General features: G+C 39.1%; 1 protein-coding gene across 3 annotated transcripts in view; it reads right to left on the bottom strand.

Annotated features, from left to right (window-relative positions):
- Positions 1-321: 321 nt before the first annotated feature.
- The window catches only part of TBC1D23 (TBC1 domain family member 23), a 31,946-nt gene continuing 15,496 nt past the window's right edge, over positions 322-16,771 (bottom strand). For 2 of the 3 annotated variants that reach the window (XM_053386171.1, XM_053386173.1), the window contains exons 10-19: positions 15,654-15,746; positions 13,543-13,713; positions 12,958-13,000; positions 12,452-12,561; positions 11,294-11,436; positions 10,494-10,538; positions 7,854-7,942; positions 4,888-5,023; positions 3,686-3,880; positions 322-1,975 (exon numbers count right to left, since the gene is read on the bottom strand). In XM_053386171.1, coding sequence (XP_053242146.1) covers positions 1,894-1,975; positions 3,686-3,880; positions 4,888-5,023; positions 7,854-7,942; positions 10,494-10,538; positions 11,294-11,436; positions 12,452-12,561; positions 12,958-13,000; positions 13,543-13,713; positions 15,654-15,746 — 1,107 coding nt within the window. In that variant the 3' untranslated portion in view covers positions 322-1,893. The remainder of the gene's footprint in view (positions 1,976-3,685; positions 3,881-4,887; positions 5,024-7,853; positions 7,943-10,493; positions 10,539-11,293; positions 11,437-12,451; positions 12,562-12,957; positions 13,001-13,542; positions 13,714-15,653; positions 15,747-16,771) is intronic. The other variant, XM_053386172.1, reaches the window with a different exon arrangement.

Below are 16,771 nucleotides of genomic sequence, written 5' to 3'. Positions count from 1 at the left end.
CAATGATTGGTCTAGTGATTCAGGCACCTGCACACGCTTAGTAAAGAATGCCGTCATTTCTTTTTAATATTTTCTTACACATTCACACTTCTGTCTCAAGTGATGTCTATGATGGCTTGGTCATGCCCACAGAATGGAAGATGGCAGGGTCCCCAAAGACATGGTCTTCCCATCTTTACCTTCCCGTCACAAGCAGGAGGAAAGCTTAAGTCTGAATCCATCAGCCTTCATGTTTGATTTTGATGAATCATAAAGAAAAACAGATTACAGTACATTGCTAAAATATTTAAATCTGCAGAAATGACATCGTCAGATCAAACATTTTGTATCTGAACCATTTGTGTTCAAATAGTACTGGTTTATTTACAACTGCAGTTTATAAACAATAACACAAACATCTTTACATTAACACTATGGGGGGAATCTCTGTGTTGAAGTAGGCACAAATTGGAGGCTCTTCAGGAGATTTTACTTTAAAGGAGAACTGGAGAAAAAAAATACGTAAAATGACAGCTCTGGGGCAGAATTATAAATACAGGAGCATTGGCAGAGGTGCAGTTCATGCAATGCATCGTCAAATACTTCTTTTAGTGTTGTTCATTTAGATATGTTTAAAAACGGGAGTTAGTTCCAGGATTAAGGTGCCATAACTTGATTCCTACTAAGAACGTAACCTTAAAGAACTGATTTGTTATAAAGGTCAGCTTAATTTATTTTGTGATGATACCGCAACAGAATCTTTTGCGACTGCAGGTGTTCAGCTTTGCTTTTGTTTTCCACAGCACATTTAACCCAACAGGTTTGCAGCCTTTCATATCTTCATGTACTGAACTTGCTCCAGGATACAAAGAGCATTCAAGTTCCTCTTAAACATTTGGTCAATATGTGATAGCTACAGATTTGCAGCAAAATCTTGTAATTCTCAAGCAGTGAAGACATTATTTCAAATACTTAAGTGACATGACTTGAAGAGGGGAAAAAGGCATATCATATGTATTAAAAAAATCACTGCAAATATGTAGCTCTCTGATCACTTTGCCTCACTTGCAAAGAGTACACCTTCAGTCCATGCCAGACAGTTTCTGAAAAGATAATCCAACAATTATGTTTGTCTCCCCATCATGGCAGCCAACTTCGATATTCCATCACAGGAATTCTGATTTCAGCGTCCATTCTAATGCTGACCATGGCCCAATAAAACCTCCACTTTCATAATAACCCAGCCGCATACTTGCGAGTGTAAACTTTTCATTACGGCATCCAATTCAACATTTCAAGTTTATTAATTTAGCCACTATTTTTTTACTTGATAGCACACAGAAGACGTTACACACCCACCCAGTTTAGTGGACTGCAATATTATTTTTAGCTGGGTCCCAATTTTTCCTTGTTCTATTTCCTAGCCTATGTATTGTTGTCACTCCTTGATGTTTCACCCAGCAGATCAAACCACATATTCAGTGCTTCGGGCCTTTAAAAAACAGCTGCTACTTAACAGTTTGTAATATTAAGAAGAAAATGGGTTGCAAATATTTTCCCATTATCTTAGAAGTGCTGTGTGGCTTCAATACAATTCTTCAAAGTGATCTGTGTATTGAATCGCTCTTATTAAGAACAGGTCAGATCCTCAAAAGCTACTTGAAAAATAACTGACATTTATAATAAACAACTTTTACAAAATCCAAGAGTGTTAAAGTAAAAGACTTTAAAAATATATTCAAAATGTATAATTTACTCCTATCTTAAACCTGCTACCCAGGCACTCCCATCAGTAAACTGAAAATGTCCTCTTAGGTTAGTATTCCACAGGAAAATTCATTTTAGGTCCATGTGCAGTATCCAGGTTGTCATTTTTTCTTTTTTTAAGACACAACTGAAAAAGTCTTTTTCTCATTAGCTTTCCAGGGCATCCAGAACTTTCATAATCTGTTGCTTTATGGCTTTGGTAGCATCACCTGCATTTGGAATCAAATACCTTAAGAAATGGAAACAAAAAGAACATTTGTTGACATACTGAACAAATTCACTGTTGATCAAAGATTTAGTATAGAATCGTCGAGCTGGAAGGGACCACAAGAGTCATCTAGTCCAACCTTCTGCAATGCAGGAATCTCAACTAAAGCATCCGGGACAGATGGAGATAACAGAAGGCTTAAAAATATTGTTTCATAATGACTAAGGCTTCTTTTCAAATAGCCACGTTAATGCCTGTTTGCTGCTTTCATATGCAATTTGTAAAATAACTACTATATCACAGCCCATCCAGCTAGAATTTCCTTGTGTAAATGGTTGGGTAATACCCACTGCGGGTACACTTTATCTTGCTGACATATAATGAGTTATAACCAAAGGCATCTTGGAAGAGCACCCTCAGGTACCACGTGAGAAAAGTGGTTGATTTGCACTCCTTGTATAAGTCTAAAGGTGATATTCTTAAGCAAGTCAAAACCTGAAAACTACTAAAGAATTGACTTATACCAGCACTAGCAGCCTCGTACCCTGGATTACTCAGGAATTCTAACAAAGAAAAAACCCCAGCAGTTTTGAAACTAGTGGTTAAAATCAGTAGTTTTGAAAGGTCCAGTCTGCCATATTGATTCAAAATAGCATCCAGTTGTATCCAAACACAAATCACAACCTTCTCCTTAATCATAGAAATTTGGTTACTGTATCTTAGGTAAAGGTACCCCTGACCATTAGGTCCAGTCACGGACGACTCTGGGATTGCGGCGCTCATCTCGCTTTATTGGCCAAGGGAGTTGGCGTACAGCTTCCGGGTCATGTGGCCAGCATGACTAAGCCGCAAATCAGAGCAGTACACGGAAACGCCATTTACCTTCCTGCAGGAGCAGTACCTATTTATCTACTTGCACTTTGATGTGCTTTTGAACTGCTAGGTTGGCAGGAGCAGGGACCAAGCAACAGGAGCTCACCCCATCGCGGGGATTTGAACCACCAACCTAATTGGCAAGCCCTAGGCTCTGTGGTTTAACCCACAGCGCCACCTGTGTCCTGACTGTATCTTAAGAGGTATCCAAATGCATACTGAGTAGGAAAGCAACTTTCCAATATATATATGTAAAAGCTGTTTTCTGCATACTCAAAAGTTCTTTGCATCCAACCCATTTGCATCCAACCCATTGCAGGAAGTGAGAAATAAAAACCTCTGTCCCATGATGGTTGAATGGAGACAGCCATTTAATATGATCCTGTAAACATGGGATGTTTGCAGTAATAGTTATCGCCTAATAAACAGGGCAATTTGCACATGCTTTAAACAACTTAGGTGAAAAGCCACTGAAATGGAAACTTTTAGCACTTTGTATGTCTTACCTCCACATTTAAAAAGAATATCTTGGGAAGCTATGTAGTTTGAGGCTTTGGTAAGAAAATCTCATAAAAGTCCAGCAGTGCAGATCATGTGGACCACTAACTATGGAATAATAGTTTGTAGACTGAGGTTCATCTAACACTTTTGAGTAATATGTAGAGAGATTTTAAGTCAGAAAAGGCGAAAGAGCCTTTCAGAGGAAGTATGTAGCATGGAATGCTAAGAGTGTCTAATTGTCTGTACCACACTATTTGGATTTCCCAATCTGATCTCAGAGGAGAAAATGCACTGCAATTGATTGGGAATAGTCATGTGTAGATGAGTCTGAAGCAAAACACAAACGAACAAACTTACCTCTCAATTGCCAAAATCTCTATGCCCGAAGTGGTGCTATTTCCATACTTGAAGGTTATTAATTCAGGATGTTTTTTCTTGGATGTTATTTTAACTACAGAGTTTAGTGCCTGGCGAGATTGTATGTAAGCAAATCCCTTTCGGGAGGCAATTTCCCTCAGACAGTACATATGTGTTGCTGTTACTAGAAGATGACTGTGAACAAAGTAAAAAGAGAAAAGGTTTTTTTGTCAGAAATACAGAGGGTGGAATCCAACGTTGCATGAGCAGAATCATGTTTGTACACAGGACTACACCTTTCTACTCCCTTATTACAGACCTCTGCACAAAATGCCTAATTTGCCTGAGGCTCCCCCGACTTTCCACAGCAGAATTTGAGGTCATGTGCAAGACTGCAATGGAGAGAAGGTGAAGTCCCATTCCACAAGCAGAAATCTGTTCCACTTACACATGAAGAACATAGGACACAATCCAGAGATGGAAAAAAACATGGTGGGAAAAGTAGCAACAGTACTCATTTCCTGAAGCAAATGCCTCAAAAGACTTTGTAACCACTTATAAATATTTATTTCAGAATTAAAATGCTGGTTTTCCTCTGACAGAACATGACAGTGCTTTAACCCAGCTGATACTGGAATTTCTCAAACTGTTTTTCTTGTCATTGGGTGAAATGTTTCTTGGGATGAAGTCTCTCACCATTACCTCTACTGTGAAAATATTTTCTGAAGGGACCTCACAGTGAAAAATCCACGAGGTACCAGGTCATACAAACAAATTAAACACGTACAAGTACCAGGTGCCTGCTATAGTATTAGAAAACTCAGTTTTTTAGCTTTTCTTCAACAAAGAAGGTGAAAACTAGACATGATGCCAATCTTAAGCATGTTTACTGTGACGTGAGTGTCGCTGAGATCAATGGAACTCAGTTCCTGGTAAATATGTCTAGGACTAAAGAGTTTGTACACTGAACTCATTCCCAGATCATGCAGATCTTCACCATGAGATAAACAGAAATTCACCTTGTAGTAAAAAAAGATGATTATGTGAATCCACAAAATTCTCTAACACATAGAAGTCAACAACTATCAATACCAAATATCTATCTATCTATCTATCTATCTATCTATCTATCTATCTATCTATGATATTTATGTACTTTTTATAATAAGTATTAGTGATTATAATTATCCATCCAACAATACCTTGGAAACATGTGTCCATTTTCTTTCACCTCTTTACAGGGGAAATGAAACTTTATGTCTGGTTTATTTATCCAAGTCTGGATGTTGACAATCTCTTTTCGATCATCATCCGACATTGAGGAGCTGTCAATTTCATCTGTTTAAAAAAGAAAGGAGTGATGTCACATGGACAAAACATAGATAAACACTTTTTTAATGTTACCTACCCGATCCTTTGAAGAATAATAATCATTTTAACATTATTAGTTGAAATTTCTAAAATGAAGAATACAGTACATCACTGCTATTAAAAACTGTGTCTTGTTTTTTATCCTAGATCATTTTAGACAGCTGGGTCTACTCTAGGCATGACAAAAATCTGGATCTAACCCTGTATCTATCACATAACTGAATTCTCACATTTTCATGCTTTTCTTTGCATTTTTGTTATGATGCATTGTCCAAGCCTAAAGTTTCAGTTCAGTTGCAGTTCCAAAAATTAATAAGTAACGCTGCAGTGTCAAAAGTAGGTCATTTCACTTCAAATCTTGCTTGCCTATTTGGTTTAAGCTTCCTAATGATTTTGCTATTATGAAAGTTATTGTTCACGGTAGGAGCAGGGCTGCAACATGGTTTAATCTATTAATCATATGAATCAAGCAAACTAGGGTGATATACAATGGTAATTCTCTTCTGCCAGAAGTAAACTCATCAGCAGAACAGGGAGGCAGACCCCTAGCACCGTTGAGCAGATTTTCTTTTGGGAGAGGGATAACCAAAAATTGTCTCCTTTCCTGTTCCACTGATGGATTCCCTTCCTCCAGCAGACAGCCACCACTGGATACCACCCTCTTGATAAATGTGTATAAAAGTGCATGTAGATAATAACAGCATTTCCAAAGTAAGATGCATGTTTGTTTGTTTTTTTGACAATGCACAAGTCACAGCAGGTATTCACAGAAGAAACACAAGAGACGAGAAAATGCCTCTTCGAAGGTGGCACTTGCCACCTGCAGTTTTTATAAACACGACTTTTTTTTTAATGTACCTATTAAAAAATCTGCTTGCCTGATTAACTCGGGGCAATTGAATTGTTTTAATTAAGTAATATGAGCTATTAATTAAGTTATGCTTCCCTAGTTAGAGGAAGGAATTTTACTCATTCTGACACTGAGTAGGAATACACAATTATGGAGCAAAAGTTTACAGTGGCAGTGACTTCACAATTCAGAAAACAGCATTATCTGCACAAGAGGATGTTAAGTTCAAAGTCTGCTAATTCTTCTGTCTTATCACTCCTTAAATTGATTGACTAGAAGACAGGAATGAAATCATCCCATTTCCTTATCTGATTTTTCCATTCCATTTTTGTGTCCTACTTGTCCTAAATAAAATATTGCACTTTATTTTCCTAAATAATGTATTGATCAATGCAACGGAGAGTTCCAGCACGAGTGCAGGTCAATCCTAAAAGCAACTCTAAATATAGTATTGGGAGGCCAGTCAGCTGTCATTCCTAAGTGATTTTAGATCACATGTTTTGTGAACAAAATGTTCTCATTGCTGGACTCACAAATTCACTACAGGAATTGACAAAGATGGATTTTTTTTCATTCACAAAAGCCATGTCCTGAGAGCACCAAAGGGCAAACTAATACCCCCTCGTCTCATTGCTCTTTGGTCAATGTCATTTTTTGCTATCTTGAATGCACTTTTTGTCAAGGTTGATTCAGCCCTTTTCCTGTGGGGGGGGGCCTTGAGCAATTACCCCACAGCCAGTAATAAAAATCCTGATTTCCCTGGGCCCCTGATGGATTCTCAATTTAGGAAGCATGTTTCTCTATCTGACGCTTTTACATGGTTTTGTATGTTTTGTGGTATTTTATGCATTGTAACTTGCTGTTATTTCTGTTGATTGTAGTTTAGTAATTCTTTATTGTAACTGTCAAAACTGTAAACCGTTTAATTATTATCTGCTGACATTTAACATTACTATTATATTCTAAAGAATTATTGAATATTGCTTTATTTGATGCAAGCTGTTTATTTTAAGGTTATGTTTTTATTGTGACTTTTTGTAGTGGATCAGATTGTTATTGGGTGTGGTGTGATCTTTGCAGTCTATTTTGTTGTTTCTTCAGCTTGCAAACTGCCTTGTGTGTACTGATCAAGAAAGGTGGTATACAAATTAAAACTGAAATGAAATATTATTGGGTGATTCTCAGTGAGAAGATCAGTAATGGCAGATAGGCTTCTCTATTGTCTCCTCTTGGCAGGAGTCTCGTGTGTGATTCTGGTAGGTTGTGGCCTCACTTCACATGAGGCAATAGTAAAGGTCTAGTTTGCGTCCTGCATTAAATCAGGAGATTCTAGAATTCTCAGGGCACGTGAATGATGCCCTCAATAAACTCCCCCCTGCAACCTTATTGTCCTAATGTTAAAGGTAAAGGGACCTCTGACCATTAGGTCCAGTCGTGGCCAACTCTGGGGTTGCGGCGCTCATCTTGCTTTATTGGCCGAGGGAGCCGGCGTACAGCTTCCGGGTCATGTGGCCAGCATGACTAAGCCGCTTCTGGTGAACCAGAGCAGCGCACGGAAATGCCGTTTACCTTCCCGCTGGAGCGGTACCTATTTATCTACTTGCACTCTGACGTGCTTTCAAACTGCTAGGTTGGCAGGAGCAGGGACCGAGCAACAGGAGCTCACCCCGTCACGGGGATTTGAACCACTGACCTTCTGATCGGCAAGTCCTAGGCTCCGTGGTTTAACCCACAGCGCCACCCATGTCCTAAGGTTAGAAGGATGCTAAACAAAACATATTGACTGCTTTAGTAAAGTGACAAGTGCATTTAACTCAACAGATCCCAGTGTAAGTTCAGGCATTGGTTAGAACACCTCTTTGGTGTTTGGTATATATCTAATGACTACAAGACGGGACGTGGAATTTGTTTACACTGGATTTCAGATAGAAGCATTCTCTAACTTACCAGTATCATACTCTTCTTCATCTCCAATGCTGAAAACCGGTTTCACGCCTCGGTACGGTTTCCCCACTCGGTCACTGCTGCTCACATGTCTGTCGACAAGGGAAGATTATAGGGTGGGGGTGGGAGAGAAAAATCCTACGTGTTAAGAAAGAAAAAAGAAACTGGAAAAAAGGACGACACCATGATATTTCCCATAGCAGCATGCAACGGCAAAAGACGTGAACCTGTACGTGCAGCCAAAGGATTCCAGATGAAGACAGCTGGCCGTGAGAAAAAAGCAGAGAGTGGCCAAATGAGCCACGCTGGATTAGTGAAAGCAGACAACAAGGGCTGAGTTGTATTATAGTGGTGTGGTCCATTTTGGAGAAAATGGTGAAACTGCCTTCTCATTAAACTGCAGCAAACACAGCTCTCTCTAGCAGGTTAAATAATCTATGTCAGAAGTCAGAAGCATCTTTAAGGCTCTCTCCTAATACTGAGTTGTGCTATTGGGCAACTATTTCACACACACACACACACACACACACACACACACACACCACAGCTTTGGTAGGTTGGAAAGTTGAGAGTCTTTAAAATAATCTCTGAAGATACCTTCTTATGGAACAATACAACAGCCTCAGCTGGTACAGTATAAACGATGGCATCCCCTCTATTCAGTTTTCCCCTGCTGCTGCTAGTATCTTGCCCATTCATCTTTTGTTGACTTTCTAAAAATATTACTTGGCATAGATACTGAGCATGACTCAATAAAGAGGCACATGTTTCCAACTTGTCACACATTTCCTAACAATTACAGTGGCTGAATGTTTCCTCTGAAATCTTTCTACATTCTGTTTTTGAGAGAGAGAAAATGATGATGCTCATATTTACACACTGCTGCTGAAATTTAAATTCAATTGCTGTTAAAGGGGTGGGGTGGAGAGAAAGAGGTATCACTCTGTTCCTGAAGGCATATCTTACGGCTTTTGCTTTCTAGGACTTGAAGGTATTAAAAGTGGATACTACTTGGGAAAAGAAAATTGTTAAAGGGGGAAGCAAACAAATGCGCTACCCAAATAAAGCAAAGTCGGGAGTGCTCATTAGTAACTTAAGACAATAAGCATCAGTAACACTGACAATGTACACATGAAATGGGGAGTGTGACAGACGGGTATGGGGATGATACAACTTTAGTTTAGTTTAGTTGAAACTATGTTTGGGGGAAACCAACTACGGTTAAGTGTTATATTTGCATAGCACCATCTTGAGCATACATTTCTGGTTGCCTTAATGTTTCCATTCTCAAAGCATGCCTCCTCTGGTCAAGACTTTGCTGTTTAGTGGCACCAAAACATACTAAGGTAATGTTGCTGTTATTAAGTATAAACACATTGCAAAATTGTGGATCAGGGTTTGTTAAGTTGTAAACAACACATTATTTCTTCTGAATAAAGCCTCCAAAAAAGAAACACCAATTCTCTAAAAAGGTAATTTACCTCTTTAAACTTTCACCTGCTCCTGTATGAACCTACTCCACAAAGATCTTCAGATAGAGTTGCTTCCAGGTGGTGCTACCTGGGGAAATTTAGGTTGGTGGCTAGGACAAAGCCTTTTGGAAATTTCCTTACGCCTCTGGAATGCACTTCCAGAAAAGCTGTCCTATGCTTTGTTGAAATGTAAGGAGCATTTTTAAAGATATACGTTCATAAACTGATATTAATAACTGTCTCCTTTGCCAATATACTTTTTATGGAAATCTTGCTCATTGAGAATTTGATAATGTGGTTCAATGGCAACTCTCTGTTGCAAAGAATAGTTTTAAGCAATATTTTAAATTGGTGTTGTTTTAATAGTAGTTGGTTAGATGTTTAAAATATGTTGTTGGTTTAGTTTTGTTTTATTTCAGATAAAATTTGCAAATAAATTAAAATGATAATAAAAACACAACTTTTTAATTTTGAATGTGGGTATAATGTAACACTACTGCTCTGTTAAAATTCAGGTTGATATGAATTTAGCTGATCTCCAAAGATCTGCTTTCTGTATGCTGACACAGATGCAGGAGGAAAAATTCAAATTCCATCTAAAGACCCCCTTTCAAAGGCAACTATGGTTGCTAGCTTCGTAACCAGCTTGTTCCAAAACAATGTTATAAACTGCCTTGTGCTATTCCGATGACGAGCAGCATATAAAATAAATAAATAAACAAACAAACTGGAATCCATGGTTTCCCATTTCAATTGTAACAGGAAACTATGGTTAGTAAAACCTCCTGGTTTGAATGCTGTATGCTGCTGAGGAGCAAAGGGGCTCTGTCTGCAGGAAAAAGGATTACCACAGTTTAAGAAGAGATATGATTGTCTGAACATGGCAATGATGTTTAAAAGCTTGAAAAAGAAGTAATCGGTGTGGTTCATGATATGAAAAAGGGAAAAGATGTTCCAGCACAAACAACAAAATGAATATGAACAAGTACTGTGTATACAACTTCTTTCTCTCTCTCTAGTTTCCAAGACAACACTTGAAATGATTTGATAGCTTGATGTTAAAATAATCTGAGAGAGATTGTCAGTGTAACCAATGCTTACAAACATTGTGAAGTCATGCGAAAAAAGGACAAAGGCAGTTTTACTCAGATGGTTCAATACAATGGCTTACCGCTGCAAACTTGCTGTCTCAGGCCAGGAAAGATTGAAAGAAACTCTATAGCAAATTGGGGCAGAGGACAGAACAAAGTAATTAAAATCTATAAGAAAGAGTATCTGATTTATTTCTTCTTACTTGGCAGTAGAGTATCAAGCAGGAGGGAGTATGAGAAAATATGGAAAAAATCTTTTTCAATGAGCATTTTTTTAAAAAAGAAAGAAAAGAGCTGAATTTTCCATACAATGAATACTATTTCATGGATTTCAGGAGCTGTTAGTAAGAGCTGCTACTCTTCCACAGAAGTAGTAATGTTTCAATTATGGCTTAATGTGCACAAAGCTATTTTGGAGTACGAGGAATGGTGGATAACATAATCCTGAGTTCAAAGAAAGAGATCACGATTAATCTGTTGGCTAAAATTTAGAAGTTCCTTTTATTTTACCAATTTTTACAAGGTCAAGTTATTAAACCCAGAATCCACTTTCCCAATAGCAAGACATAACAAGAGAGGCAATAGTTAAATGTGAGAATCTTTTCGTTGTCCAGTGTCCACACTCAAACTGTTCAGAGAGAGGTTAAATAGCTTTTAAGGGCGCCAAAATTGTTTACACAGAAACGATGGAGCTCTAAAATGGTGAACAATCAGGTGATGGTGCTTGTTACAGACATTTTGAAGGAATAAAGTTTCCTCCCCATCCTATGCACATTTACTCAAAAGTTAGTCCTACCGAGATCAATATGACTAACTCCCAAGTAAGCATGCACGACTTCAGCCAATAATCATTAAAAGCAGTCAGACCAAAATAACCCACCTATCAACTGGAGTTGATGTATTTTCAATAAAACTAATAACTTTTTCTTTCACATTCACAGATCTCGTCTTGAAAGCTTCTGTCATCTTGTTGACCAAGGACTTGACACCCTTCCCATCATTTGAACCATTTGGAGAATCGCCCTGGAAAAGAAACTTTTGCAGTTATTTGATCTGTACATAAGTAATCTGCATGAAGGCTATTGTCATACTTATCTCAAAGATGAAGACGTGAGCTAGTTAAAGGGACAATCTAGGATAAGGTTTTTTTTTGGGGGGGTAGCTATGTTTGCTTCACTTCTTGACCAATCAATGGTCAGATGGCTATAATAGTCACTTTTCTCACAGATCCAAAGTGACTTACGTATATTAAAACCAACTAATAAAAATCTAAAAACACAGCTATACAGATGGAAGGCAGACCGTGCACATCCCAATCCACTAAAAGAGGCTACAATGCCACTCTTACAGGTGACCGACTCTGGGGTTGCGGCGCTCATCTCGCGTACAGCTTCTGGGTCATGTGGCCGGCATGACTAAGCTGCTTCTGGCGAACCAGAGCAGCGCACGGAAATGCCGTTTACGTTCCCGCCGGAGTGGTACCTATTTATCTACTTGCACTTTGACATGCTTTTGAACTGCTAGGTTGGCAGGAGCAGGGACCGAGCAACAGGAGCTCACCCCATCGCGGGGATTCGAACCGCCGACTTTCTGATCGGCAAGTCCTAGGCTCTATGGTTTAACCCACAGCGCCACCCGCGTCCAATGCCACCCTTAAGCTCAGGTAAAGAGATAGTCTTTGCCTGGTGCCTAAGAACAGATAAAGACAGCCACAACGGCTCTACCTCTATTGTTGGAGGCAACATGCCCCCAAATACCAGCTGCTGGGAATTGCAAGCAGAGAGTGCTCTTGCACTCATGTGTTGCTTGCAGGCTTCCCATAGGCCTCTGGCTGGCCACTGAAAGAACAGGATGCTCAACAAAATGGCCCTCTGGACTGATTCAACTGGTCTCTTGTGACATTCTTGGATAAGTAATATAGCTTGAGCTGCAAAAGCCTGGAAGTAAATGTCTTTGAAGACAAGTTGCAGGGGATGAATTCTGCATGAAAACCAGTCCAATCCACAGCTACACAATATGATATAAGAAGTATACTCACGTCAACTAAGGAGTTAAGACTACTTTTTGAGTACGAAGTACTAGCAATCCAATGGCCATATCCACTTTCTGGTCCTTCCACATTAATGTCTGCTAAGTGCTGTTGCAGTGCTGTGAGAAAGGACATTACATATTTTGTGTTGTATAGCACTATGCATTCTGTTTTGTCATTGTAACAAAACAGGCACCATTAAACCAATGTACACAGGCAGGCAGGCAGGCAGTCTCTCTCTCTCTCTCTCTCTCTCTCTCTCTCTCTCTCTCTCTCTCTCACACACACACACACACACACACACACACACACACATATAAAGAAATTAAAATGGATTAACTAAGATCAGAATTTGAGTCTGGCAGCAAGAAAAAGGAAATGTGCTGCGCTAGGTAGAGCCCAGCACCTTGATAAGGATGCAAACTGTCTCCTCCCCAGTCATCTGACTGTTCATTTAACTAGTGGAAAAGACATTTGAAAAGATAAAAACTGATGTGACTAAATGTAAATCTTACCCATGAATCCTCCTTTGGCAATGCTTACATATTCTTTATTTTTCTGCAATAAGAAGATTGTAAATCACTCTGGGAATACTAAAATTGCTGTTCTTCACAAGGTAAGCAGAAACATGAAACAGGCCAAGCACGCTTAGACTAGCTGTATTTGGCATTTCATCGGAATATGGTTAGAAGACTTTGAGCACTCTGGTCTAAGAACTTTCATATATAGGAGTTCACAGGTGTATATTCTCTGTTATAAAATTAAGATAATGGCTTGGATCTATTATTCTCCTTGAATAGAAGGGCTGCTTTCATTTGCAGAAAGGTCTTTGACTCAGTGGAGGCTTTCAGTGGAGGAAAATGGGGACTATTTTTCATGAATTTCTCCTTCCTTTGCAACTCCTGGACAGCCTTTCATTCTGTTCCATAGGGTCCCTAAACACTCTGGAGCAGGACTGGGGGGGGCATAAGCAAGGGGGGTTGTAGGATGAAGGGGAAGTAGCTGAAAAAATCACTTTACTCTACTCTACTCTTAGCATTATTTAGCTGGGTAGCACCCACTATGTTTAAATACAACACATTCTAATATTTTAGATGTACCTGTAAAAAGTGTGCCAGTACCATGTTCATATACATATCCTCTTCCTCCCGGCCACTTCCCATAAAACAAAGATGCTCTCCACCAGCTATTGAACCAGATTCAATAGACTGTTTCTGTGCTTCTAACAAAGACTTCACAGACTGAGCAAATTCCGATGGGTTCTGGAGCATCTGTGAAGAAAATCAAAGAACACATCCATGGACTGAAAAGAGACTAAAAATCACTCGAAAACAAATGGGTATATTTAAGCATTAAGACACCAAGAGCATCTGCAGTCCAATTTAATTAGTTTTATAAGTAGTGCATGTATCACATTTTTCTATATAGACTAGCCTGTGTTTAGGAAAATTTAACTGTGCAAAGTTACATATGTTATTATTGAATATTACTGAATATGTATATTACTGAATATTGTATACCCAATGTATCAGCTGCCTGGGGGTTTCACTGTTTGTGTTTTGGTAGTTGGTAAAAAATAAAATTATAAAAAAAGAACATAGAGTCTAAAACATGGCCAAAATGGACCTCATAAATCAAAAGCAGAAATGTCCATACCCTTCCAAGACCATTTAAAACAAAAATAAAGGCGGATAATTTTACGAAGTTTATTTGAGTCCTTGACTTGAAGGCAAAGAAGTAAGGGAACCAGGTGTGTGAACATTTACTAAGGCATCTCTTCAGGGAAGCAAATAGTGTTTTTAAAGGGTTACTGCAAATATCCTCATCACCATCTACTACTATCAGCCATCGAAGTTGTGAAGAAGTGGAGGAAGGCACCTCAAAGCTGCAAAAAGTCACAGAGGACTTGCGAGTTGATTGTGCCACTTTCACTCCCACAATTTGTGTTTTACTTCCACATAAGGAGCAGAATACAAGAGTGATGTTTCGTAAGTAAACATTGTATCATTGAAAGTGTGCGAACTGTGTTGTGACACTTCAAGATTAACACATTAAGTATGCCATAGACAAAAAGCTAATACAGTGGAACTTGGTTGTCAAACATAATCCTTTCCTGAAGACCGTTCGACAACCAAAAATGCTCAACAACCGAGGCGCAATTGCCAATCAGCAAAATCCATTGCAAAAATGGAGGAAAATGGAGAAAAAATGGAGAAACGCGCCTTGGAAGCTGTTCGACTTCCGAAAATCATTCAAAAATGGAAGCATTCACTTCCGGGTTGTCGGTGTTTGGGTTCCTATTTGTTCAGCTTCCAAAGCATTTGACAACCAAGGTTCCACTGTACTTCAGTACCATGGACTAAACAACTTGTACTATAATGAGTCTTTATGGGGGCTCATGTAAGCTACTAAGGAGGGCTTTGCAGCCACTTTGCTCTGAAGAGGTTAGCAAGGAGGGAGCTTAGATACAGCTTGGATTTAGATGACATACTAAGCCAAAACCTGGATCAGTTCAGTGCAGCATGGGAGTGCAAAAGACCATGGAGCAACAAAGCAGTTCCAAGTCTGGCTTACCGGGATGAGCAAATGAAACATCTGTCGTTCTGCAACACAGTTAACACCCTGGAAATCATTTCATTTAGGAACTGAATAATTATCACTTTACTGTAACTGTTACTTTATTGTTATCGCCTGTTAAATCTATTATGTATTTAGGAAAGTTATTTGCTTGCTATACATTGGAACACTTCTTAAGATATTGTAACTAAATGTTGATGATGGCTCCTGAGATCATCAGTGTTTGGATACAACTGGTTGCCATTTTGAATCAAAATGGTGGGTCGAACCTTTCAAAAACAGCACTGATTTTAACTACGTACTCATTTCAAAATGGCACTGATTTTTTCTTGTTTCTTAGAATTCCTGAGCAGCGAACTAAAAATTGGTGGAGATCATGTCTATCCTTTAAAACAAATTGCATTTTAGGAAAATATTCAGGCAAGAGACATGAAGGCTCTAAATACTAGAGGAGCTGTTTACAAACAAAATCCTTTGAAAGAAGCTCACTTCTACAGTTTGGTGGTATAAACCAGGCATCTTGAAACAAGAATTCGTAGAACTAAGATTCTGAGCACTCTTGGATTCCACCCTTCTTTTTTAATGTAAGGAAATGAAAAAGCAAGCATATTAAGCATCTAGAATGTATGCTTACCAAGTCTGAATCTAAATGAAAGGCAGTTGATAAATGGCCAGCATTGTACTGTTCTGCAGGACGACAATCCACCACAAAGAACCTTACTCCTTCCTGAAATAAGAACATTTTATTCATTTAGTTCAAATAGTATACAGTAGTACCTCAGGTTCGAGACACTTCAGGTTACAGATGCTTCAGGTTATAGACTCTGCTAACCCAGAAATAGTACCTGAGGTTAAGAACTTTGCTTCAGGATGATAACAGAAATTGCACAGCAGCGGGAGACCCCATTAGCTAAAGTGGTACCTCAGATTAAGAACAGTTTCAGGTTAAGAACGGACCTCCGGAACGAATTAAGTTCTTAACCCGAGGTACCACTGTACATACTTAAGGTACACATGTAAGAGGCTCATTTATTTTGCAAGTGATTCATGTTTTTATGCAACTGCATTGTTTATACTTTCTGGATGTCCCAGAATCGTATTATAAAGAAGTTGTGTTCCATGTTATCTATCAAGCACTGCTAGGAGTTGTTCCCCCCCCCCCCCGTGTATTTCTTATTAGTAAAAAAAAATTGTGTAGTGCGAGAATTTTTTTATTCTGAAAGTGTGGCACAGAGAAAATGAGTTTGAGAACCACTGTAACAGAAGATCAGATTAGTAATAGTGTGACTGGGCTCAAATTCCCACTTGGTCAGAAATTTACTGCGTGACCTTGGGAGGTCACTATTACTTAATGCAACTAACTTAAAAGGTTGTTTTGAGGAAAATATGGCAGGGGAAGAAGAGAACTATGTATAAGGTAAAAGGTAAAGGATCCCTGGACAGTTAAGTCCAGTCAAAGGCAACTCTGGGGTTGCGGTGCTCATCTCGCTTTCAGGCCGAGGGAGCCGGCATTTGTCCGCAGACAGCTTTCCAGGTCATGTGACCAGCATGACTAAACCGCTTCTGGTGCAACAGAACACCATGACAGAAGCCAGAGAGCACAAAAATGCCGTTTACCTTCCCACCACAGTGGTACCTATTTATCTACTTGCACTGGTGTGCTTTTGAACTGCTAGGTTGGCAGGAACTGGGGCAGAGCAACAGGGGCTCACTCCGTCACGGGGATTTGAACCACTTCTGATCGGCAAGCCC

This window comes from Podarcis raffonei, chromosome 4 (assembly GCF_027172205.1).
Source record: "Podarcis raffonei isolate rPodRaf1 chromosome 4, rPodRaf1.pri, whole genome shotgun sequence".
NCBI classification, from domain to species: Eukaryota; Metazoa; Chordata; class Lepidosauria; order Squamata; family Lacertidae; genus Podarcis; species Podarcis raffonei.
Note: the sequence above shows the minus strand (reverse complement) of the source record. Positions and strands in the feature narration are given on the sequence as shown.